The 25915-nt window shown below is 45.7% G+C and overlaps 1 protein-coding gene across 2 annotated transcripts in view; it reads right to left on the bottom strand.

Moving 5' to 3' along the window:
- The window catches only part of LOC141265265 (acyl-CoA dehydrogenase family member 11-like), a 103041-nt gene that overhangs the window by 43686 nt on the left and 33440 nt on the right, over positions 1-25915 (bottom strand). For both annotated transcript variants that reach the window (XM_073678114.1, XM_073678113.1), the window contains exons 7-10: positions 20575-20696; positions 16408-16514; positions 8884-9007; positions 7602-7679 (exon numbers count right to left, since the gene is read on the bottom strand). In XM_073678114.1, coding sequence (XP_073534215.1) covers positions 7602-7679; positions 8884-9007; positions 16408-16514; positions 20575-20696 — 431 coding nt within the window. The remainder of the gene's footprint in view (positions 1-7601; positions 7680-8883; positions 9008-16407; positions 16515-20574; positions 20697-25915) is intronic.

Here is a 25915-nt window from a genome sequence, read left to right as displayed (position 1 = left end):
CTATAGAAAGTAGAGGGAGAAGACCAAGTGGCAGTCTTACAAATTTCCTCAATGGAAAGCCCTGTCTTCTCCGCCCAGGAGGTTGATACCGCTCTGGTAGAATGCGCCCTCAATCCCTCCGGTATCTCTTTATCCCCTGAGGAGTATGCGAGGGAAATGGCCTCCTTGATCCATCTAGCGATTGTAGCCTTTGAGGCCTTACAACCCTTTCTAGCCCCCTGATAGCAAATAAATAGGGACTTATCCTTTCTAAATCCACGTGATACTTCTAAGTACTTTAGTATGCACCTCCTAACGTCTAAAGTGTGAAGCCTCTCCTCTTTTTGATTTTTGGGCGGGAAGCAAAAAGTCGGGAGAACTATCTCCTGGGTTCTATGGAATCGAGTGGCCACTTTAGGAAGAAAGTCCGGATCAGGTTTTAATATAATCCTATCGTCCAGAATTTGCGTAAATGGAGGGCATATTGAAAGGGCCTGTAGGTCACTGACTCTCCTGGCTGAAGTTAGGGCTACTAACAGGACCGTCTTTAGGAAAATAATTTTGGGGGAGACTAAATCTAGTGGCTCAAAAGGAGGACTGGTCAAGGCATCTAATACAAAATTCAAATCCCAGGGAGACATCTTTACTTTGGTAATGGGTCTACACCTAAAGGAAGCTTTTATAAAATGGGCTATCCAATAGTTATCAGCAATATTGGAAGAAAATAAAGCCCCCAACGCCGACACCTGTACTTTCAAGGTACTGGTAGAGACCCAATTCTAAGCCCCGCTGCAGAAATTCCAGAATTTTCCCAATAGGGGGCCCCTCCTCCACCTTAACTTCTGCAAAGGACAGAAACTTCCTCCAGGTCCTGGCATAAATACGGGTGGTAACTGGTTTTCTGCTAGCCAGGAGAGTATTCACTACATTTGCGGGGAATCCTTTGTTGGTCAATAACACCCTCTCAAATTCCACGCCGTCAAATGTAGACTCGGGGTTGGAGGATGGGAAAGTGGCCCCTGAGTGAGGAGGTCCGGAATCTCCGGAAGAACCCAGGGATCTGATATGGACATCTTCCGGAGACAAGGGAACCACGGTCTTTTGGGCCAAAAGGGGCATATGAGTATCACTCTGGCCCGGTCTGCCCTGATCTTTCTTATCACCGCTGGGAGCAGGATCATGGGAGGGAAGGCATATGCCAGAGGAAATCTCCAGGGAACCATGAAGGCGTCCACTGCCAGGGGTTCTTCTCTGGGGTCTAAGGAACAAAAATTTTCCACTTTCCGATTGGCTCTTGTTGCGAATAAGTCCACAGTCGGAAGGCCCCACATTTCTACGATTCTGGAGAATATTCGCGTATTTAGGGACCACTCTCCCTCTTTTACGGAAGTACGGCTGAGGAAATCCGCTGTGATGTTTTCCTTCCCTTTTAGATGAGTAGCCGAAAGAGAGGGACAATGATGTTCGGCTTTCAGCAGAAGTGCGTTCGCTACCCTCATCAAGTTTCTTGAGCGGGTTCCCCCTTGGTGGTTTAAGTAAGCTACCGTGACTTGATTGCCCGAGAGTATACGGACATGCTGGCCCTGTAAATATATAAGGAACTCGTTGAACGCATGCTGCACCGCCAGAAGCTCCTTAACATTTGATGACAACTGTCGCTCACTGCTTGACCAGGTTCCCTGCACTAATCTCCCTTCAAAGTGAGCTCCCCAATCTGTAGCACTTGCATCAGTGGACAAGACTGCAGTTGGTTCCCAGAGAACCCCTTTAGCAAGATTGTCTTGTCGCAACCACCAACGAAGGGACCTTATGGCACGAGGACCTAGCGTAAACTCACGGTCTAGATGCCCCTCTAAAGCTGCGTTATTGTACAACACATCCCACTGAAAAGCTCTTGAATGTAATTGTGACCAACGAACCGCAGGAAAAGTGGAGGTGAAGGTTCCCAATAGTAACATGGCCTTACGGAGTGACATAGAAGGCTGACGTATACATTGTGCTATCAACCCCCGGATTCTATCAATTTTTTCTTCTGGAAGACAACATAGCTGTTTCCTGGAATCTAATATGACCCCCAGGTATTGTTGTACCTTGAGTGGAGATAGTCTAGACTTTTCTAAATTTAGAAACCACCCCAAACTATTTAAGACCGACATGGTCTCCCGCAGGTGGGTCTCGCACTGAACCAACGAGTTCCCCACTATCAGGAGATCATCCAGGTAAGGGATAATTAGAATGTCCCTTTCTCTTACATGTGCCATAACTTCCGCCATTACTTTAGTAAAAACTCGCGGGGCTATAGCTAAACCGAAGGGGAGTGCAGTGTATTGAAAGTGTTTAACCACCCCGTCAATTTCAATGGCCAGCCTCAAGTATTTCTGATAGTCACTATGAATTGGGATATGGTAATACGCATCTTTGAGATCGAGCACTACCATATAGCAGTGGGGAAAAAGTAACTTTATTACGGATTTTAAAGACTCCATTTTAAAGGTGTGTATTTTAAGGAAATTATTCAGGGATTTCAGATTTATGATTGTCCTGAAACTTCCATCTGGTTTCGGAACCAAGAAGAGCGGGGAGTAGAAACCAAGACCCTTTTCAGCCTCCGGAGCCTCAATCAGGACGTGCTTTCTTATTAGGGTTTGTACTTCCGAAACGAGGGCAGCCTGGCGTTCTGGGGAAGAACTGGAGGGAACAACCATGAATCTTTTGTGAGGCAATGCTTTAAATTGAAATTTAAGACCATACTTAATCAGGCTTAAAATCCAATTACTATGAGAAATCTGTTCCCAAGCTGGGACAAAAAATGAAAATCTCCCTCCCACCTGGGCTGATTGTGTATCCCCTGGCTTCTGCTCAATTTTTGGAGACGGACCAAAGAGTAGACCTCTACCTTTTCGACCCCTTTCGTCAGACTTGTCTTGCTCCCTGAAATATCTCTTCCGGAACGATCTCTTAAAGGAGGGTAGAGGTACTGATGGAAACCCCCTCTTAGGGTCCCCCGCTTTCTCCAATAAGTCATCCATGGTCTGACCAAAGAGGTATTCTCCTTCGCACGGGATTGTGCACAGTCTGGATTTAGTCTGTAAATCCCCTGGCCAGCATTTAATCCACAAGGCTCGCCGAGCCGCATTTGACAGTGCTGCTGATTTTGCTGCCAACCTTACTGAGTCCACAGATGCATCCGCAAGAAAAGCTGCCGCCCCCTGAACCAGTGGAAGGGAAGAAATAATGTCTTTCCTAGAAGTCCCATCCTTCAACTGACTGTCTAGCTGTTCAAGCCACACCATCAGGGCTCTGGACGAGCAGGTAGCTGCTACTGTTGGTCTCAGTGCTCCCGCAGCTGTCTCCCATGCCCCTTTCAAGAAAGTATCAGCCCGTCTGTCTAGGGGGTCTCTCAATGCACCCATATCATCGAACGGGAGGGAAGTTCTTTTCGCTGCTTTGGTAACAGAAACATCCAGCTTGGGTGCTTTTAACCAGGAGGAACACATAGCATCCTCAAATGGATATTTCCTTTTAAAGGATGGAGGAACACTACCCTTCTTGTCAGGTTTCCTCCACTCCTTATCAATGAGGTCTTTCACCTTTGAATTTACCGGAAAGACCCTTCTTTTCTTTAGCCCCAGACCACCAAACATAACATCCTCAGCTGACTTCTCTGCCCTCGTGTCCACTATCCCCATTGTAGATCGGACGGCTTTTACTAGGGCATCGACCTCCTTCAGGGGAAAGCACTGTCTATCTGGCTCACTATCAGAGGAAGAGAAGGCGGAGGAGGAAGCGACCGATAGCTCAGAGTCTGAACCCGGCTGGGTTTCTTAAGGAATATGCCCAGACTCTGAACCCTGCAATGCTTTGCCAATTTCTTCCCTTATTAAAGTTCTTAGGCCTAGGGAAAAATCTGGGGTTTCCTCCGACATCATTTTGCTAATACAAAGCTGGCATAACCTCTTGCTATATGAATCAGGGAGTAGACAGCCGCATAAGGCACATTCTCTGTGCTTGGATTTCGAGGAACATTTCTTGCTCTAAAAGAAAGTTATAGATAGAAGGAGGAAACATTAGTAGAACTTTCACAAAGATTCCACTCACCCCACAGAACCTTCGGTACCGTAGAAGCAGAAGAATCCAACATGCACGGCGAGGAATCACGCCGCACCGGACCGTCCTTCCTGCTCTTAGTGGTAGCTCTTCTAGCTGAACGACCAGACCCTAGCCGGGAATGGTGCTGCGCCACTAGTTGTGAGGGCTCCCCAGAGGGCTGCTCCTGTAGCAGATGTTGTTGCCTAGGTGACAGCTCTTGTGAAACTTCCATAATTACAGTGTAAGAATGGGCTGGGAAGCACCTCTGTATGTTACCAGATCCTTTATATATTGGCCATACCGGTACCATGTGTGGGTGTGTGCTCTTTTTTTTTTTTTTTTTTTACCCAGGAGCGCGTTACCTGCTCCTTGGTCTTCCTCCCCAGGTGGCCAGGTGGGTTCCAGGTGGGCTCCTCGCCGCCAGGACCTTAATCCCCCGGCGTTCAGCTGCTCGCGTGCAAAATTCAAACGAGCTCCGCCCCTTCCGGTGACGTCACAGGGACTTCCTGCCCGGCGCACCGGAAGTCACGTCAGTAGGTCGCGCCTGTCACGTGCCCCGCCGGCGTGACCTGGATCTCCTGCAAATTGTAGCGGGGGGAGGAAGCCCGCTAGCGGCCCCACACCTGGCAGACATCTACCTCCCCGTGAGGCGATGTCGCGCCCGCCGCAACGCTCACGGAGGCGCCCCACTGAGCCCTACCGTGGCGTCTCCAGAGGACCGGGACGGACCGGCTCCAACCACCTGCTGTGGCCCTCTCTGGGACAGGAGTCCATCTTCTGCAGGTAAGCCTGCGAGGTCTCCCATCATGGACAGGAAACCTAAACTGAGGCAGGAAGAGAGGGCCGCCCTTTTTAACCTGTAGGTTTCCTGTCCTTGATGGGCGGATCCTCTCTCTCACGTGGTGCTGTCATGGGAGACCGAATAAATTTCGGTTAAAGGAAACCAGATTGCACAGCACCTCACCCTTCAGGCGGACAGCCATGAGTATGGCATCTCTGTCATGGTATGCAATAGTCGAGCAAATAATGGCCGAGGAGGACCAACAGGGGGGCCAACAGGAGGGCCAGGTCATGTTGGAACTCTATGTGCTCGCTCAATGCTAAAGACTTCTGCACCCAACAGATCTTTCAACCAGTTTTTGATGAAGTATCTGGCATCAGCCCCTTCAGTTTCCTCCGGCAGGCCCACTACCCTGATGTTATTTCTCCTAAGCAGATTTTCAAAATCATCTGTTCTTTCACTAGAAGAATTGACTTGTTTCTTTAATTCTGCAATTTGAGCTGGCATAGGCTTCAGAGTATCCTCTACATCCGAGATTCTGCGCTCCACCTCTGATGTGCACCTTCTGTCATTCGGAAACATGACGTGCAGAAAATTAAAGTCCGGCCGGAGTTCGTCCACTTTAGTTACCAACACGGCTTGGCAGTTGTTGCTGGCTGACAGTATCTTGCTCCTCTACAAACATTGACCAGAAATTTGGCCAGAGGATCTTTGAGGAGAATGTGGTTGGGAAGAAGTTAAGAATTCATTGTCCCCGCGCACAGAGGTCCGGTATGGAGCCTTGCAATGCATTCGGGACCCTGGAGTGTTGCTACAATTTTTTAGCTGCAACAGCTGTAATATGAATCCGTGCGCTGGTGGAAGTGGAGGAGCTATCCGCAGCAACAGTCACTTGTTCAGGGGAAATCCCAGCAGTAGAATCAATATCTGAGGAACAAATTGGGAGGACTTCCCCTTAGTTTTTTTCTTTGTATATGCCATAGCAATGTCAGCTGCATCTCAAATTCAACTGATAAAAGCAGAGACCAACTTCAGGAATATATTAACAGCTGTAAAATGTCTGGAAACAGTCTTAGTTCACAATGAGTAGAATAAACGGGTTGTTCTGTCCAAATCAATGAGTGTGCAGTCAGTCTGTGTGACTGCAGATTTATGGATCCTCGCAGAACACAGTGTACGCTTGGGAGGGATTCACAAGTCTGTTGTCACAGAGTGACTGTACACTTATCGATTTGGACCGGACAACCCCTTTAAGTCTAATATATAGTCTGTGCTGCTGTTTAACACCAGCAGGTGGCAGTGTTGTACAAGAATCGAGAAAATCCAGCACAGAGAAAATGACCTCTGAGAAGGTCAAGATACTCAGCACAAGTAAACAATGGTGCAGCAGTCTCAGTCTCAGTCTCAAGATCGAGACCCCACCTGATGAAGACGGCTTAGACCGTTGAAACGCGTTGTGGCAGTGGTATTGGAGGAAGAATAAAAGTCGGTTGACATCTATTAAATTGTCCAGTATTCCTTTGGCGCTCCCTGAGACTGCTGCACCATTGTTTACTTGTGAGATATCTCCATACGGAGCCAAAGCGGCAGGAGCAGCTGGGCATATTTGGATGTGTGAGGACCTGCGGTTCTCCAGCCACCGGGTTAAACTACTGAGGACCTGCGGTGACGTGGTATCTGGTCCAGCAGGATCGTGTGACCACTTGAGGAGCACGGAGTAGCGAGGCAAACACCGACAGGACGGTACTACAAATAGAGGCGACCCGGAGCCTCATTAATCACACGCTTAATCTTGGTTGTGTAGACGTACACAACCATCACAGGTGAGTGTACTGGCACTTTTTAAATTATTTAAATAGCCCTGTGAGTCTACACATGCGCCCTTTCTTTTCTTTTCGCTAGATACTCAGGACAGACAGAGAGGCCTTCTCCACTGTTCTAAGCTGTACTATCTGCAGCAGCAGGTCAGGAACACTGCTGAAGAAGGAAGCTGTCCCCGCACGACCACTGTGCAATATGGATTAGGAGAAGCACCAGGTCCTTTATACTGGATTCCATGTGAGCAGCATTAATGGAGTCACTTTACACAACTTTCCCTGTGGATTCCTGATGGGAATTCATCACAGCACCCTGGAGTTCACCCTCACCACTCTCCTCCATCAGTCACTGACCAGGTGGAAGGAGCAGCCACTTCACACTTAACTGAACAGAATCCACAGCTCAGCATCCGGGGCCAGGGCAGGGTGGGCGCAGCACAAAACACTGATCTGTGAGCAAGCGCCCCTCCAAAACGGCAACAGGGTATTCCCGATGTGAGGGTCTGCCGATTCCTCAGCTCCAGTGAGAGGTTACAGTAAGGACGGCAGGTTTATCTCAGGATGGAGGGGCAGAGAGCTAGAACAAATGCCTTTACCAAAGAAATTCAAACAGTTTATATTTTGTTCAATTATGGATTGCGAATTTGTGTAGGATCAGGAAAAAATAAATAGAGAAGCACTGGCACTTTGGTCTATCAGCAAAACAGAATATTGCAGCTTCTTCAAAATCAAGTGGGGTGTAATTCCAGACACAGCCTACATACAAATGTGGCGCTATTTCTAAAGAGAAACAAACAAAAACAAGAAGCCTTAGTTCTACTTTGTAGACACATCCTTTAAAATCCGAAAAGGCCGACCCCTGTGCTCTGGTACTGAATAAAAACAGCACAGTTCTGGGGTATGTGCAATGTTATTGTACATCTGTTACTATTCACCTTTAGCTTTTCTATGACCAGTGGTTTCTTCCATCTGAGCGGTGAGTTTTCATATTTGGTATAATACTCCAATACCTCCTAAAATGACAAAACATATTACACTGAAAAACCAAGTCTGTGACTAAAGTAATACTAAAACCCAACCACGCACAATATATAATGAGGCAAACTAGCTTTACAGACATCCATTATGTACTGACAGTCTATGCCAGAAACGTGTGATTTTAGGGAGTCCGGACACCAGAGCCCCTGCAGATACTGCGTCCTCCGGTTTACTGTAGACTAAAACTGCGAAAACTGTTCAACATTCAATGTAGGGATAATCAATTAGATTTACAAATTGACAAAAAATTCCCTAAAAATATAATTTCTATTGTCTATACTTAATAAAAGGGAATATTACACTAAACAGTTAAAACTACATAGCATGATTGGGCAGTAATAATTCCTAGCTAAATAAATCCCACCAGAATTCCATATTGTTATTATGTATTGCTGTATTGTGCAGCTGCAGTCCGTCACTATACTAAATTAATTGCCATCTAAACATCCCCTAGTGCATGCAATTTTTAAGAATTGTCAGCTATTAGCCTCCCCAACAGGTTTCACCATACTGGCATCATGGGCCTCGTTCTCCTGATGACACCAGAATGGTGAAACACGTTGGAAAGGCTAATGGCTGACAATTATTAAAAATCGCTTGTGTGAGGGGGTATGTCATTTAGTATAGTGATGGACTGCAGCCACACAATACAGCAATAGATAATAATCTGAAATTCTACTGGGATTTATTTAGATGGGATAAAGGTTCACAGTAATCATGATTCCTACTAGTTAACCATACCCAATCGCACTATGTGGTTGTAACTGTTTAGTGCAATATTCCCTTTCATTAAGTATAGAAAATAAAAGTTATACTTTAATACGGGCTTTAGTTTAGGCATTTTGCTCCTGTTTTTCTTAAGGAAGGGACTGTAGGTTGGAAACTTTACAATTATTGATCAGTCATCTGAGCTCTAAGTGGAAAAAGTGAACAGTGCATTTTTTTTAGCCTTTTTACTCTCAGTCCGTCACCATTGCCTATCCATGTATTGGTCTAGGTACAAAGTAGGTCCCCAAAACTACTGCACAAAGGTGTATGTGTACACCAGTCATTAGAGCTATCCTGGAAATCCTGGCTTGTCAACTCAATTGATAAAGAAAAAGTCAAAAAGTTATAGTGATGCAAGTTTTCTATTTGTGTATCACAATATATAGTAGATAACGTATGATAGGAAACAACCTGTTGTGCAGGCAGAATGTGTTGCTTTATAAACTGCTTCACTCGCTGCAAAACCAGGTTCCCTTTGCCACTAAGCAGGAACAGCTCCCCCGGAGGGTTGGAAATCTCAACAGCTGTTTTCTCTCTGGAATATAACAAAACAGAGAACCTATGGAATATCATACTATGCTCAATCTCATGACTTTACCTTCATAAAAATGCAGAGAAAAAGACAAAGCTCTCAAAAGAAATGATAATGCAATCAAGTCATGTACCACAAAAAACTATCATGTATTAAACTGAAGAGGTTGTCCACTACTTTTTCATTGATGACCTATTCTTAGGATAGGTCATCAATATCCGGCACCTGGCAACCCCGTCGATCAGTTGTTCTCGGTTTTGGCAGTCGGAATTGTTCGATTGCGGAGCTGCTCTGTCTTCTGATAGTACCCTGTCACGGACAGAAGAAGACAGAGCAGCTTCACAATTTAGCAGATCCAGCTGGCGGCCGCCGACATCGAGAGCAGCTGATCGGCCGGGGTGCCGGACCCGGGCTGAACAGACATTGATGTCTTATCCTAAGCATTGGTCATCAATGGAAAAGTAGAGGACAACCTCTTTAATGTATTAGTATGGCTAAATTTAAAAAAAGAGACCGTGCCAGGTCCCATCAATTACGGGCGGTACGTTACGGTGCTCAAAAGGCATCAAATGACACAAAGCAATTTTTGTGTTTATTTGCATGTGTTTAGGGAGCAATACAAAAACTGCACAAAAGACTCATGTGCAGGAGCCCAGATGCTTCACAAGTTGGGAATTTCTTATAAGGCAAGGAGAACATTTGAAGGATTGTGAGTTAGGAGACACAGCCACCCTATGAATACAAGTATGGTAGTCCTTTATGTAGCAAGTCCAATGTTGTGCTCTTGTCTTTGATGCAAGTTCAGGAGCCAAGATCGCATCTTTCCCAACAGAAAATAGTTAGGTTACACAGCCATCATCTGCCTCTAACAACAGCAAGTGGAGATGAGCCTCCAGGAGTTAACTCCTTAAATGCCACCGTCAGTCAATCTCTGACAGCAGATTTTAACGAGCACAAGAACTGGAGGAGGATGGGCACTTTCCACACACTAGTTCCCCAGTGATGATGGGTCATTATGGCAGCCAGGTGCCTGCTGAAAAACCTCCATGCCTTCAATATATGGTATAAGTTAGATCACTGGCTCAAGTCACCTTTGGGGACTAAAAAAAAAAAAATTAAAAATATGAAAAATTTAAATCATCCCAATTTTTCTTCCCATTAAAATACAGTAAAAAAAACACGTTGGTGTCCTAGTGTCCATAAAGTCAGATCTATACAAATGTATAAAAATTAACCTGATTGCAGAACACTGTAAAACAACAAAAAAGAAAAAACACTAGAATTGCGTTTTTTGGACAATGCAATAAAATTCAAATCTAAAGCAAGCAAAAATGTCGTCTATACCTCAAAATGAGATCAATAAAAAGTGAGCCCACCATAAAAAGAAAACCACACACTTTCATACTCTTTATCTAAAAACTGCAGCAATATTTCCTGCCACAACTGTTTCTCCCCTTCCCATACTGATAGTTCTGCTTCACGTCATCAGTCTTATTATGGCACTATTCCTGTGCACTGTTAGTACACACAAAAGACAAAGGAGCGAGCAGAACATGAGTGTAATTGTATGTACGGAATAAGTATATGTCAATGCACGTGCAGTAGTAAATAGACTGTCACATACACATATCTGCCGGGCACAATGATAATTAGACTAATTGGTAGTAAGCTAGAAAGACCAAAGAAAGCGGAAATCCTATGTATGGTCAAATAATTATAAAAACCATGTATAGTGGCCGTACAAAGAGTCTTTATTAAAAACACAAGTTGGTCAGGTGTGCAGTGGAAAAGCAGAAAAAGAACAAGCGCATACACTTACGTTTTTGACATAATAAAAATAAGATATAAAAGGATGTTAACAGACAGGGAACAAGTTTAAAACATATGAGTGATGGCCATACAGTAATATGCTAAAGTAGAGACCAAAAATGATGTACGAAAAGTCATGGCTAAGGTGCGCAAAGATATAAGTAATGTATGCCATTGATGGTGGGTACATAGTGGCTGAATCGGGCATACGTAGAGAAGGAGCGCATTTACTTGGAACATGACCTCGAGCACAAGAGTGGCTCTAAGACAAAGCAGTATTACAGTGTAAGGGCTTATTCACACATCAGCATTTCTCATCAGTGTTTGTAAGTTCCACTCCTGGTTTTGACATTGTAATGCAGCGACTTGCTGCATTGCCAAAATGTCTGAGGGGGTGTGTTCTGGCTGACCACGTACCTCCCGTTCAGGTGACTGATCACATGACTGTGACATCATCACAGGTCCTGTGCGCACAGAGGGATATATATATCGGGGTGGTTTTGAAACACAGGGAGGCAAGAGGCCTGATCCCTGTGTCTGGAACACCAGTAGCCCTGGAAGGCACATGGCCTGGAGACCACGTCTGGTGAGCCTTAAACCACAGCTTTGGCAGAACAGAGCTGATAGAAGCAGTCTAAGACCCGGCAAAGGTAAAAACGGTGCTTTATATGGACATTGATGTTGTTACCTTGCCGAAGTCTGTATCTAAAGCCAAGCGGGCATAGCTGCCACTGAAAAGGCTCTAAGATATAACATGTGTAACATGCCTGCGAGCCACTGAGATGGATTATGTTATAAGCAGTTTATGATGTGTAATAAACCGCTGGACTTCATATTACCGGAAAACGTTGCATATGTGCTTTAATTGACCCGGTGAAGTGAGTGCCCCTCAACATGATCAATAGCGCTACCTCACAATTGGTTAGAGAATGCGGGCAACTGCAGCCTGGTTGCAAGGGGTAACGGCACAGGACAACGAACGTGGATGCAAGCATCTGGCTGTGGCTTGTCGGGGCCACGAAGATTAAAGCATCTGGCTGTAACTCGGCGGGGTTACAAAAATTGTCGTCGCACTCAAACATGGTTTGCTGTGGCTTGGTGGGGCCACAAAAATTTTTCCGGGAAGAGCGGTGTGAGCAGCGTACCGTGATTGGCTATGAATGGAGCAGTATCCCCAGACGGAATGGAGAAGTGGTTGGATGACCGGCTGCAAACGTTCTGCAGCAAAATGGAGTGTCCTGAAGAAATGCAGGAGCTGATAAAGATGACTGTGAAGGGAGCAGCAAATGAGACTGAAGCTATTGAGCGATTAAAGTGCCTGTTAAAATCGCAGCAGCAGGCATTTGAGAAACGACAACAGGCCTTGGTGCAGGAACGGCAGGAGCTGTTGGACAGAAGGGCAGAAGCGGACCATTCCTTGAGTTCTCCAGTGACGCTGGTGCTATTCCAGAGTGCCCAGGGAGGTAGTAAGAGATGTTGTGAACTGGGTCCTAAGACTATCGCATGTTTTTTTTTAAAGTACCCCCTACAGGTGTGGTTGTCCAAAAGGGGGCGGGGTCTCAAAAGAGGGTGGAGCATAAAAAACCAAAATTGGTTACTGGTCGTGGGTTGGCACCACCTAAAAATGACAATTCGACCGTTGATAACTGGGTAGCTCCAGTAGAAGGGGTTGACATCAAAGTGGGAGGTGACTTGTTGGTCCATGACACCATGGGGAGTGACACAGACCCCACAGCTGACTGACGGTGACACTACAAAAGTAGAAAGAGTTCGGTCAGGAGTTAAACGAGGTGAGAAAGTCCCCCTCTAGTCGTCGAAGGTACAAGGGCCACAAAAAAGTTGCTCCTGTAGTCTTTGCTAAGAGGGTAAATAAAGAAAATGCAATGCTGTGTGCCTTTATTCCGGGTGTGGATCCTCCTTTAGAAGCAGAGGAGATCAAGATGGAAGAGGAGGTGACGTTGCCAGCAGCAACCTCTGGTACAGTATCAGACAACAAAGAAGATCAGGAGGAAGAGTTGGATGCAGTTCTGCAGATTTGGTACAAGCAGGATGATCTACTGAGACAAAAGTATCAGGAACCGACAGCCCTGAAAAGGGCACTGAAAGTGTAGGTGGCCAATCATGACCAAGAGCTGGAGCCTGTCAGGCAGCAGTATCAGAGTGACATGCAGCAACTAAGGAAAAACATCGAGAACGTATCCCAGAACCAGCTGAACCTGGAGTCTGAACGGCAGAAAATAAACCAGGTTGTGAGGAACTTGCAGCGAGAACTGGAGGAAAGCAGCGAGGAAATCAACCAATGGAAGGAAAAGTTCCAGAAAAATAAAGAGGACCTCCGCAAAACCAAGGAGGAGGTTTTGCAGTTGAAGCTTGAGAAAGAGAAGTCTGAAGATGAGCTGAACGAGATGAAAAATTGTTCCTCCCTGGTGCAGTCAGAGCTGAACCAAGTGAAGAAAGGCTCTGTGGATGTGGAGGAAGCAGAGGTCACAAGAAAGGAAGTGCAGAGATTTCAGGAGCAGGTGAAGCAGCTGATGCAGGAGAAGAAAAGTCTGGACGAGGGTCTACACAAGAGGGATAGGGAGCTGTCTGCCTTAAAAGGGGCGCTGAAGGATGAAGTTTCTGGACATGATCAAGACTTAGAACAACTGCGCAAACAGTTCAACTGGAAGCTGTGTGAATCCAAGAAAGAGTATGATGAACACGTGAGGGAGCTGCAACAATTTCAGGACCAAGTAAAGCCTCTAATGCAGGAGAAGGAGCGGCTGGAGGACTCTCTGTACCAGCGAGACCGGGAGCTAACTGCCCTGAAAGGGGCATTAAAAGACGAAGTGTCTGGTCACGACCATGAGGCAGAGAAGATGCGTGAAAAATTCAATAGGGAACTGCAACAAACCAAGAGAAATTGTGAGGATCTCCTCAAGGTTAAGAAAAAACTAGAGGATGATAAGGCTGATGCAGAGCACATGCGCCAAGTGATTGAGAGCACTCTGCAGGGCACCCGTGATGAAAATGATGATCTCCGCAGGAAGATCCTAGGACTGGAAGCTCAGGAGAAGAAGCTGAAGACGTTCTGTGATAATCTCCAGAGATAATCTCCAGAGGGCAGAGACGTGCCTTAAGAATAGAATTGGCAGGATGGAAGCTGAGCGGAAAAAGATGGAGGAGTCTATCGGAGAAGCCACAGACCAGGGTCAGGAGTTTGCCACTGGAGAAGGGAGGTATGAAGCAAATACTACCTCGAATAATGAGAGCTTGGATGATACGGTGGATGAAAGAGCCGAGATCAAGGAGCTCAAGAACACGTTACAGGCCCATTTGAAGCAAGAGAAGCTTGAGAGACTGGCTGTCGAGAGCCGAGTGGGCGCATTGGAGACAGAGAGGTCTGAGAGAACTCTGCTGATAAAGGAGCAGTTGAAGCAGGAAGAGCTTCAGAGATGTCCTACTGAGAGGCGAGTAGCTGAGCTAGAGGAAAAAGTTTTCAAGCTCAAAGATCGCCTGGCAAAGTACCAATCAGAGAACGAGGCCTCCTTGGAGAAGGGAAAGGGCAAACAAGTTGCGCTTAATCCTTTATACCATGAGAAGGTGGACCTGAGGAGAATTCTTGAGTTCATAGCTGTGAGTCAGCTCAGCGGAAGCATACAGGGTGAAGAAGCGGACAGTCAGTTGTCCCGGAAACCTGAGCCAGATGATTGTTTGGAGACCACTGGTGAGACAGAAACTTCTCGGTACAAGTGCCTCATAGATGTACCCTAAGATTTGAGAGAAGAATGCACCAGCGAGTCCGTGCATGAAGAGTTTAAGAAGGCTGTGCGAGCCTGTAAAGTGTACTCGACCTCAGAAGCTAAACAGCTGGTGGTCCTGTCCACAACCGAAGTCACAGTGAAGAGGGTGGCTATCCTACGTGACATGCACTGGCGATGTGTTCGCATGAAGTGGATTATCCGGTTGAAGACGGAACAAGCCATTAGACAACTGGAACTTATGAGAAAAGCTCAAAGTCTGCGGGAAGAAGTCATCTGGGTGCCTCATGCTCTGGTAAGAAAGCTCAATGGGAGAAATGGCCAAGCCATGCAAATGATGGTAAAGAAGTCTAGTGTGATGAAAGTATTCAGTCCCCGTGATCATCAGGACTGGATACCAGATAAAGACGGCATAGCGTCATTCTCCGCTGCAGGAACGGAAGAAAATTTTGCATATATACGAATGCTGATGGAGTACCGAGAGACCTACCTGCGAGAGATAGAACAGTTGAATCTCGCCAGATTGCGAATGGAAAGATAGTGTCGCCTGAACAGCAGAAGATGGCAGCAGTCTATAAATTGTGAGACCAGACAGAGAAAGGGTCCTCCAAATAATAGAACGGCTACAGCAGAAGTTAGAGACCTTTCAGGATGTCCTGAGGATAGTGGGCGTGGGTTTAGAGGTAGTGAGTCCTCCAGTAACTCAGGCCTGAGAGGCCCATGCAAACGACCCAATAGAGTACGAGACAGTACGGATTCGGACCTGACCTTAGCTACAAGGGCAAGCGAGTCGCATTGCTGTATTGACCGCTGGGAGCGGGGGAGGTCTGACAAGGTTACGACTCGGAAATGTGACTTGACAAAGTTAGTGACAATGACAGATGGTAGGTCCCTAAGGAATGGACTAATGTTGATGACTAATGTTCCAGGGGCTGAGCAGCGCAAACGTCAAGTACATGGACTTTGTGTGAACCGTGGGTTATAATGTGATTGTGTATATCATGTGTTCGATACCATGGGCTTGAACAAGAGGGGGAGGATATGTAATGCAGCGGCTTGCTGCATTGCCAAAATGTCTGAGGGGGTGTGTTCTGGTTGACCACGTACCTCCCCTTCAGGTGACTGATCACATGACTTTGACATCATCACAGGTCCTCTGCGCACAGAGGGATATATATCCGGGTGGTTTGAAACACAGGGAGGCAAGAGACCTGATCCCTGTGTCTGGGACACCATTAGCCCTGGAAGGCACATGGCCTGTAGACTACGTCTGGTGAGCCTTAAACAACAGCTTTGGCAGAACAGAGCTGATAGAAGCAGCTAAGACCCGGCAAAGGTAAAAACGGTGCTTTATATGGACATTGATGTTGTTACCTTGCCGAAGTCTGTATATGAAGCCAAGCGGGCATAGCTGCCACTGAAAAGGCTCTAGGATATTACATGTGTAACATTCCTGCGAGCCACTGAGATGGACTATGTTATAAGCAGTTTATGATGTGTAATAAACTGCTGGACTTCATATTACCAGAAAACGTTGCATGTGTGCTTTAATTGACCTGGTGAAGTGAGTGCCCCTCAACATGATCATTAGCGCTACATCACAACATACAGAGGAAAACTGTACTTTACAGATTGACATCTGTTCTGTGTTCTGGAGACATTCCAGTATTTTTTGATCAGCATTTATATGCCAAAACCAGATCAAAAATCCTGATGTGTGAATAAGCCTAAAACACAGATATTTGTAATGAGAATCATACAGTTTGTGGTTTGGGCAGCATGAACCCATCTAAACACTTTCTTAAAGGGAACCTGTTCAGTGCAATTTAAGGCATGTAAGAGATCTTTCATTACCTTTTAGCAAGTCTTAACCCATTTTCAGCCAAAGGTTGGACCATATCAGAAAAAGAGCTGGCATTTTCCCCACTAGAATTCCCAAGCAGGAATCGAGCATGAATTCCCTGAAAAACAAACATGTGAAACTAAATAGAACAAAGTTAGAGGGGTATCACTAAGGTAGGTTTTCTGCCAATAATATACTAATCAGCTGTAGTCTTCTGTTTTTGGAGCCGCTCCGGTCGTCTTCTGCCACGTGTACCCTGCCGGATCGCTCCAGTGTTTGCTGGGCGAGCCGGGGGTCACTTCTTAGTGCAAGTCTATGAGAGAAAGAAAGACTTTCACCTCTAACTGCTGGTCATTCAGGAGCTGCGGTCAAAAGATGGCGGAACGGGACTGGAGCGGCGCCAGGAAAAGCTGAAGTATATTATTAGGGGGAGGGAACATACATTATCGAAACCATGCCAGCAGTGAAATAAAATGAAAAATAATCAAAGCACCACTCCAGCATTTTATGTTGAATTTTGATGTTAGTATACTGAATAAACCTTGCTAGAATCCAGACCTCGCAATGACATTGCTTTATGCACGGTTTTATAGCTTAGAAACACTGAGGTTTGTGTAGAAATCCCACAAAAGTCCAAAAATAAAGTGGAGTGGTGCAAAAGTCGATGCCATCAAATAAGAGCGTGCAACAAGAGGAAGTCAATAACCATAAAAAACTGTACAAGATCAACCTAAGAGCATGGTCTTCAGGTGAAGAAAAACCCTGACTGTACAGGGATGTCTCGGGAGAGTTTCATATGACGACACAGTAATGAGGAGGCGTCTTAACTTTTATAATTACTGTTTTGGGAAATAATTTCAGACTCCAGTTCTCAGACTCCGTCAATTGCTCCAGGTTCTAGTGGACTAATATTAATATATATAATTTATGGAGGAGCCATATGAGTGGTCATTCCACTTTTAACAGATGTGAATACCATATAATTACTACATTTTCTGCTCGCTCCTTTCCTCCTATAGCAGCTCTACTTATTGGTTGATGAATATTGTATAAGATGTTACAGTCCTATAGCCAACATCCAGATGAGAAGTGAAGAATTGTCCTTTAACAAGTCATTATTACCAATAAGCAATATTATAGTAAAATTACATTTAGAGGCAGATCTATTCCTGACATGCAGGATCCACCAACCCACTCGTTGAAGATTGACAGATTTCGTCTTATTCTCACTGATAACCCCTGTATCTTCTTTGCTTAGTTAAAAAGAATTTCAATTTTTAGTGTAGGTACAGTACACTTTAAAGAAAAACTGTCATAATGATCAATGCCCCTTAATCCCAAGTCACTTAGAAATTGTCATGTAGTTCCTTGAAAGATGAGCCAGTCTACGCCATTATTTATAAAATCCGATACTCCATAACTGTAAAATCTACTGCCTCCTTGCTTTATTCCCCGTCTAGCACCACCTTCTGTCGCTTGAATCATAGCTAAAAGGCTGTAGAGTGAGACCAGTGAATCCCAAGTAAGACACAAGGTGGCGCTAGGCAGGGAATAGAGTCAAGGAGGCAGAGGTTCGGGAAGTGCTCCACATCACACCCAGAGCTCTTCACCCTTACTGTGCATATAGATTAAAATGTGGAATTTACAGTTATGGAGCAGCAGATTTTATAAATAATTGTATAGACGAGTACATCTTTCAAGGAGCTACATGACAATATTAGCAGCTTCAGGAGGTTCGATTTCATGACAGTTCCATTTAAATATAACCTGTATTTTATTTACTTTCAATTTTTGCTCTTTCAATATTTAGGAGTCTATTGGGATTTTCCATTAAGTGACTGACAATCTCCCCTGTAAGTAAGAATGTCCACTGGACTCAAAAAGCTATACTGACTCATTTACCACACCAAAATTATATATAGATCTGCTCGGAGTTCTGTTTTCCAACATGTGATCCACAGGTAAGATGCATGTACAATGTGACAGGTTGCCTTCAAGGTGAAAAAAAAAAAAAGCAACTAAACTGGTCCCCGATATTACAAAAAGCTTCAAATTGTAGGATTTACTGGTTTTGGCACTGCATACAGTAGCATAGCTTGGAAGGACAGGGTTAAATCCCAGCTCTGCCGATCTTGATTAGGAGTGCACCTGTAGTGTTTTTGTTAAGAACCAGGGCCTATGTTCACTAGGTGTGTCAATTTGCTGGATGTTCAGCAGAGTTGAGTGTGCTGCTGGAGAGTAACCAGACAAGATGTGAGCTGTGGGAGAGGGAGACATGCTGGGGTCTCTCTATGAATGGAGACTGCTTTAAGCAGTCAGTTTGAGGGCTGCAGAGAACCATGTTGAAGCCGCAGCCTGTTCAGTGTGACCTGTGCCTGGAGTTGAACACTTCTGTTTGGCGCAGGAAGCCACTGGAACTCGGATTGAAGGGGATAAAGCAACTGGTGAGACCGTACCTCAATTGTGTATGAAGTCTGCTCCACGAGAAATGACAGTAATCTATTGGGTGAGCCTGCACTGACATATGTGATTGTGATTAAATGCACAGGCCTACCACAGAGAGTGAATCCCTACAACAGTAATTATGTCATTGAAGAAACTTTATTGCATTTCATCTAAGAACTGATTCATTTTGAACTTAAAAGGGGTTATCCAAGAATGTCATAAAATGGCCCCATCACATAATTCAAACCACAATGTGAAAAACACAACTCGAGAAGTGTCTCAACTGACAGAAGAGCAGTATTGTAAATACACATAGCTCACTCAGGGAGGAGAAGGGCCATGGCATGAGAATATATACCTTTTGTTTGCTGAGCACAAAGGATTTTTTTCTCAAGCTTCAGGCTATGTGCCCACGTAGCATTTTTGCGGCGTTTTTACAGCCGCAAAAACACTTGTAAAACCGTCTGCCATGCAAGGCAATGTGAATTCGGATGTGCTGTGCACATGATGCGCTAATTAGCGCGCCGAATTCGCATTGCGTTGCAAAACGCAGCATGACCATTTGTACCGTGATTACGCCGCAAATTCGAGGCCAATGAGGAACATTGAAACGCAGCAAACCCGCAGGTATATGTGGATTTGCTGTGTTTCAATTAAATTCAATGGCCGCAAATTCGCGGCGTAATCGCTGTGCATGTGGTACCCAGGATGAAGAGGAGACTACAACTCCTCTCATCCTGGCTACCACGCGGTGAAAAAAAGAAGTACAAAAGTTAAAAAATAAAAAAAAACTGTATACTCACCTCTCCGGTTTCCTCCCGGCGGCGATCCTCTCTCCTCGGCGTCCCGCGGTGTACTGGCAGGACCTGCGGTGAAGTAATTTAATCAGCTGATGGTCACGTGACGCTGACGTCAGCAATAAGGTTATGGTCGCGTGACCATCAGATGACTAAATGACGTCACTGCTGGTCCTGCCAGTACACCACGGGACGCCGAGGAGAGAGGATCTCCGCCGCCGGGAGGAGACCGGAGAGGTGAATATACAGGTTTTTTTTTATTTTTAACTTTTTAATTCTTTTTTTTTTGCTATAGATGCAACATTTAAATCATCTAAGTTGGTCACACAATATAAATCCATGCCAGTTGCATGGATTTATATTGTGTGACCAACTTGTCAAGTACTTTCCCAAGTGATGCTCAAAATTGCTTGGAAAAGAACACATGGGAAAAAGCATGTAAACACGCTGAAAAAACGCTTCTCCCTGGCAGAAAAAAATGCATGTAAATCTGCATGCGTTTTTTCTGCCAGGGAGAGGCAAAAACGCACTGCATCAAATCTGCATCGTGGGCACATACCCTCAGTCCTCACTGAGCAGTCACTCAGCAGGGAGAAGACTTATTTCTTCTCATGTAACAGCCCTGCTCCAAGGCCAGATGTGCTATTTGCGTTTACAATACTGTTGTTCTGTTAATGGTTTGTCTGCAGTTTGGAGTCTTCAGACTGCAACTTGTCCTGAAAAATTACGAGTACAGGCTGCAGTTTGCAATATGTGATGGGTGATGTTTTATCACGTTCTTGGAGAACCCATTTAAGATGCTTACAACTTTGAAATAAATATGAAGTCCTATAGGATAGAGAGACAAAAGCTTTTCTTGTTAGCTTTGCAAGATAGTGATAACATATGCTTGAGCAAGTGGGTTATAAAGTATTATATATAAGGAGCTGTATTTACCTGCAATATCCCAGCAAGCTTAAAAAAGGTAAGGGCAAGAAAGAAATTCCAGTCATACACTTGTGATGAAACACCACGACAGCGGCTATATATAGTAATCAGATCATCAAATGCAGGAATTCCTTTAAAAATAAATAAAAATAACATTTTGCAGCGAAGAAAGCCTTTCATTTCTTAAAAGTAAATCTCCACCTTTTGATATCATGTTATCAAAAATTCTGAGCTGATTAATTTTATAAGATATGTTTGTAGAGTTAGGACCATTGTTTTTCCAAATCAGCATACACATGGAATTATAGGAGTTTTCCGGGAACAACAAATAACTAAAGGAAATGTATTCAGAAAAATAAAATTCCTAAATGACTTTAATTAGCAAATCACACTTGTTTTGTCTAGGGAGATAAATTTAGAATTAAAATGGCCACTGCCTTTCCACACTGACAGAAGGCTGGAAACCCTAGAATGTTAATAGGACAAGTGCCTGTGTGCCTAGGAAGCTCATCCCCCTCCCTTTATGTGTAGGAAAAAATGCACTCAGTGGATATTCTGATCTAATACTGGAGGTACCAGGGATTCTGAGGTAAGAAGAGGCTGCTCACACTGCTGTCCACCATGTCTAGCTGATCTAATACTAAATATACCAAGTATGCTGAGGTAAAGAGGGGCTGCTCACACTGCTGTCCACCCTGTCTATCTGATCTAATACAGTACTGAAGAAGATACCAGGGGTGCTGAGGTAAGAAGAGGCTGCTCAGATGGCTGTCCACCCTGTCTATCTAATCTAAGACATAGGTGTATAAACACATATAACTAACAAAAGACTGATCATCACTTCCAAACAGAAAACAGGTGTGCTCAGGTGCATACTAAGAATAGCCATCTCCATATATAACTAACAAGGTAGCATTCTGTAGCGTTATAGCATGTAATCATGAAATATAGGAAATTTTAATTGCATTACTGCTCTAGAAAATAGGAATAAACAAGAATACTGATTGCATAAATTGGCCAATTCATTCATACACAGCAGCTATGATAAGAATTCTCTTTGCTGGGACCTAACCTATTGCGATTCCTCTCCTAGGCTGATAGCCTACATTTAAATGGGTAGGTAGGATCCTGCGGTGATTAAAACTGCCAGAGGCTGATGGATAGAGCCTATGTAGACAACTAACAAAAGACATTAGGTTAGGTCCCAGCAAAGAGAGTCACCTTATCGTGGCTGCTGGGTACACATGAATTGGCCAATTTATGCGCTAAGTATTCTCAGTTATTCCTATTTTCTAGAGCAATAATGCAGTTCAAATTTCTTATATTTCATGTTTGCATGCTATAGCACTACAGAGTGCTACTTTGCTAGTTATAAAAACATATAGTCTGATCAAGAAAAATTACTGCATATCTAATAAAAGGTCACACTTTAATAAGAATGCCTAAGCATAATGCATAATTGCTATATCACATATTAATGCTACATAATGAAAGACATGCTACTGATGCTGCCTAATGACCTTGAGAAGTCCTGGTTCATGGCAGAAAGGAGATTTTTGTGTACTCACCGTAAAATCTCTTTCTCTTAGCCTCTAATTGGGGGACACAGGACCTTGGGTGTTATGCTGCTGTCCACTAGGAGGCGACACTATGCTTATCTGAAAAAGATTAAGCGTGGCTCCTCCTCTGCAGTATACACCCCCGGACGACATCAGCCTGCTCCAGTTTTGTGCAAAAGCAGTAGGAGTAACGTAACATAGATAACATAACCATGCCTATAAGAATGCAACTATGTAAGAACTCAAAGGAAAACCAACATGAGAACTCAACTTAACGGCCCGGAACGGGCAAAGGGTGGGTGCTGTGTCCCCCAATTAGAGGCCAAGAGAAAGATTTTACGGTGAGTACACAAAAATCTCCTTTACTCTGTCGCCTCATTGGGGGACACAGGACCTTGGGACGTCCCAAAGCAGTCCCTGGGTGGGAAGCAATGGACGAATATTGTGTAGACGGGTCCCTACAATTGGGGCACCGCCGCCTGCAGAACACGTCTGCCCAGGCTCGCATCTGCTGAGGACTGGGTATGAACGTTGTAGTGTTTTGTAAACGTGTGTAGGCTGGACCAGGTGGCTGCCTTACACACTTGTTGTGCCGAGGCCTGGTGCCGAATGGCCCAGGAGGCCGCTAACGCAACGTGTAGAATGTGCCGTAATACCTGCAGGAATAGTGAATTTTTGAGGCGGTAGGCCTCTTGCATGGTGGATTTGATCCACCTGGCAAGGGTAGCTTTGGAAGCTGGTAGACCCTTGCGGCCGCCTTCCAGAAGAAGGAATAGAGAATCAGACTTCCGGAAGGGCGCAGTCCTAGACACATAGATACACAGTGCCCTGACAAGGTCAAGCGTATGCAAAGCCTTTTCCACTCTATGAACCGGAACCGAACAGAGGGATGATAGTGAAATTTCTTCGTTGAGATGAAAGCTGGACACAACCTTCGGAAGGAAGGATGGAACCGTATGAAAGACTACCTTGTCCTGGAAAAAAATCAGGAAGGGCTGTCTGCAGGAGAGTGCCGTGAGTTCAGACACCCTGCGTAGCGAGGTGATTGCCACGAGGAAAATCACTTTCTGGGATAGAAGACGGAGTGGGACTTCCCTAAGGGGTTCAAAGGGTGTTTCCTGTAATGCTGTCAGCACCAGGTTGAGGTCCCACGCTTTTAGAGGTCGTCTGTAGGGGGGAACCAATCGGGAAACCCCCTGGAGAAATGTTCTTACTTGCGGTTTATGAGCAATGCACTTTTGAAAAAGCACTGAAAGAGCTGACACCTGGCTCTTAAGGGAGGCCAGGGATAGTCTGGCTTCCAGACCCGCTTGGAGAAAACAGAGTACCCTGGGAAGGGAATAAGGGAGTGGGGTCTGGTTACGAGATTCGCACCAGTTAAAGAAAGTTTTCCAGGTACGGTAGTAAATCTTGGCAGAGGTTGGTTTTCGTGCTCTGATCATGGTTTTAATGACGTCTGGTGAAAAACCTGCCTCGGTTAAAACCCAGGTCTCAATGGCCACGCCGTCAAATTGAGGGCCTCTAAGTTCTGGTGGTAGAACGGGCCTTGTGACAGAAGATCCGGGCAGTCGAGAAGACGCTAGGGAACGTCTGCTGTGAGTCGTACGATGTCTGCGTACCATGTACGCCTGGGCCAGTCCGGTGCTATTAGGATGGTTGGAACTCCCTCCTGTTTGATCTTTCTCATCACTCTGGAAATCAGGGGGAGAGGTGGAAAAATGTACAGGAGCTGGAACTGGGTCAAGTCCTGAACCAGGGCGTCCGCCGCTAGCACTCTCGGGTCGCGTGTTCTGGCCATGAAGTTGGAGACTTTGGCATTGAGATGAGACACCAATAGGTCCACGTCCAGAGTGCCCCAACGATGGCAGATCTGTTGGAAGATTTCGGGATGGAGAGCCCACTCTCCCGAGTCTATTCCTTGTCGGCTGAGAAAGTCTGCTTCCCAGTTGTCTACACCCGGAATGTGGACCGCTGAGATAATGGAGCTCGTTTTCTCCGCCCAGGGAAGGATGTGTGTCACCTCTTGCATCGCTCTGGCACTGCGAGTTCCCCCTTGGTGATTGACATATGCCACGGCTTTGGCATTGTCCGATTGTACTCTGATGTGAGAGGCTGCCAGTAAGTGATGGAAGGCTCTCAACGCCAGGAGGATGGCACGAATCTCCAGGATGTTGATGGGCAAGGTTGCTTCCGCTGGGGACCACTTGCCCTGTGCTCTGTGGTGTAGGTGTACTGCACCCCAACCCGTCAGGCTTGCGTCGGTGGTCAGGACCTTCCATTGACCTGGGAGAAAAGATTTCCCTTTTGTTAGAGAGGTCCGGTTGAGCCACCAGTGAAGGGACTTCCTGGTTGACGACGTCAGCTGGAACTTCCTGTCGAAAGAAGAAGGGTTCCTGTCCCATGACTTGAGAATGTCTAGCTGGAGAGGCCTGAGGTGAAGCTGGGCAAGTGGAACCGCTTCTATTGCCACCACCATCCTGCCAAGGACTCTCATGGCAAACCGGAGAGATCGAGGGGGTTTGCTGAGAAGGGTGCGAACTCCTAGACGGAGAGGCAGTGCCTTGTCTTTGGGGAGAAGCACTAGGCCCTTGGCGGTATTGAATAGCATTCCCAGGAATGTCAGAGACTGGTTTGGGGTTGGTGATGACTTTTGTAGGTTGACTAACCAACCCAGGCGACTCAGGGTGTCGATTGTGATTGAGACACTGAGCTCGCAGTCCTTGAAGGTAGAAGCCTTGACGAGCAGATCGTCCAGGTATGGGAAGACTACTATGCCTCTGGAGTGTAGGACATGCATGGTGGTAAACACTCTGGGAGCCGTGGCGAGTCCGAACGGGAGAGCCACGAACTGGTAGTGGTCCTGGTCGATTGCGAACCTGAGAAATCTCTGATGTGCAGGTGCAATCGGTATATGCAGGTATGCATCTTGTATGTCTATGGAGGCGAGATATTCTCCTTTTTCCATGGATGCAATGATTGACCGGAGGGACTCCATACGGAAGTGACGTACTCGTACATATTTGTTGAGTTGTTTTAGGTCTAGTATGGGGCGTACACCTCCTCCTTTCTTGGGGACTACGAAAAGATTGGAGTAGAACCCCTGGAAGCGCTCGGCTGCGGGGACAGGTATTATGACTCGTGCTTGAAGAAGCGATGAGACCGCTTGGTGGAAGGCGCGAGCTTTTACTGGCGATTTTGGGGGAACGGATATAAGGAGTCTCTTTGGTGGGTTGGAAGTGAACTCTATTTTGTATCCTGAAGACACTGAAGACACTAGTTCCCTGACACACCTGTCTTCTGTAATAGGTAGCCAGACTTGATGAAAGAGTAAAAGTCAGCCGCCTACAGGTGGGATGTCTTCCTGAGTCCGTGAGTCATGACGAGGAGAAATTCTTAGATTTTCCTCCTTTTGATTTTGAGTGGCCTGCCTTTGACTGCAAGGATTTGTCCGACTTTTGTGTCGGCCTCGAGTCTTCCCTGCGTGTGAAGCGGCTGTTATTTTGTGGTGGCCGTGAAACGGACCAGCCGGAAGAGTTCCGAAAGGATCGGAAGCGAGCTTGGTTACGCTTGTTATAATTGCGCTTGGGTTTCAGTTGGGGAAGAGAGGTACTCTTACCCCCGGTGGCATTGGATATCATTGTGTCCAAGCTTTCACCGAAAAGTCGACCGCTGAGGTATGGAAGGTGCGTGAGGGACTTCTTTGAGGCTGCGTCCGCTTTCCATTCACGCAGCCAAAGGATACGCCGAATTGTGATGGCGTGTGATATTGCCCCCGCTGCACCCCTTGCCGA

This window comes from Phyllobates terribilis, unplaced genomic scaffold (assembly GCF_046119375.1).
Source record: "Phyllobates terribilis strain yellow unplaced genomic scaffold, ASM4611937v1 Scaffold_4__5_contigs__length_816908805, whole genome shotgun sequence".
Classification (NCBI taxonomy): Eukaryota; Metazoa; Chordata; class Amphibia; order Anura; family Dendrobatidae; genus Phyllobates; species Phyllobates terribilis.
Note: the sequence above shows the minus strand (reverse complement) of the source record. Positions and strands in the feature narration are given on the sequence as shown.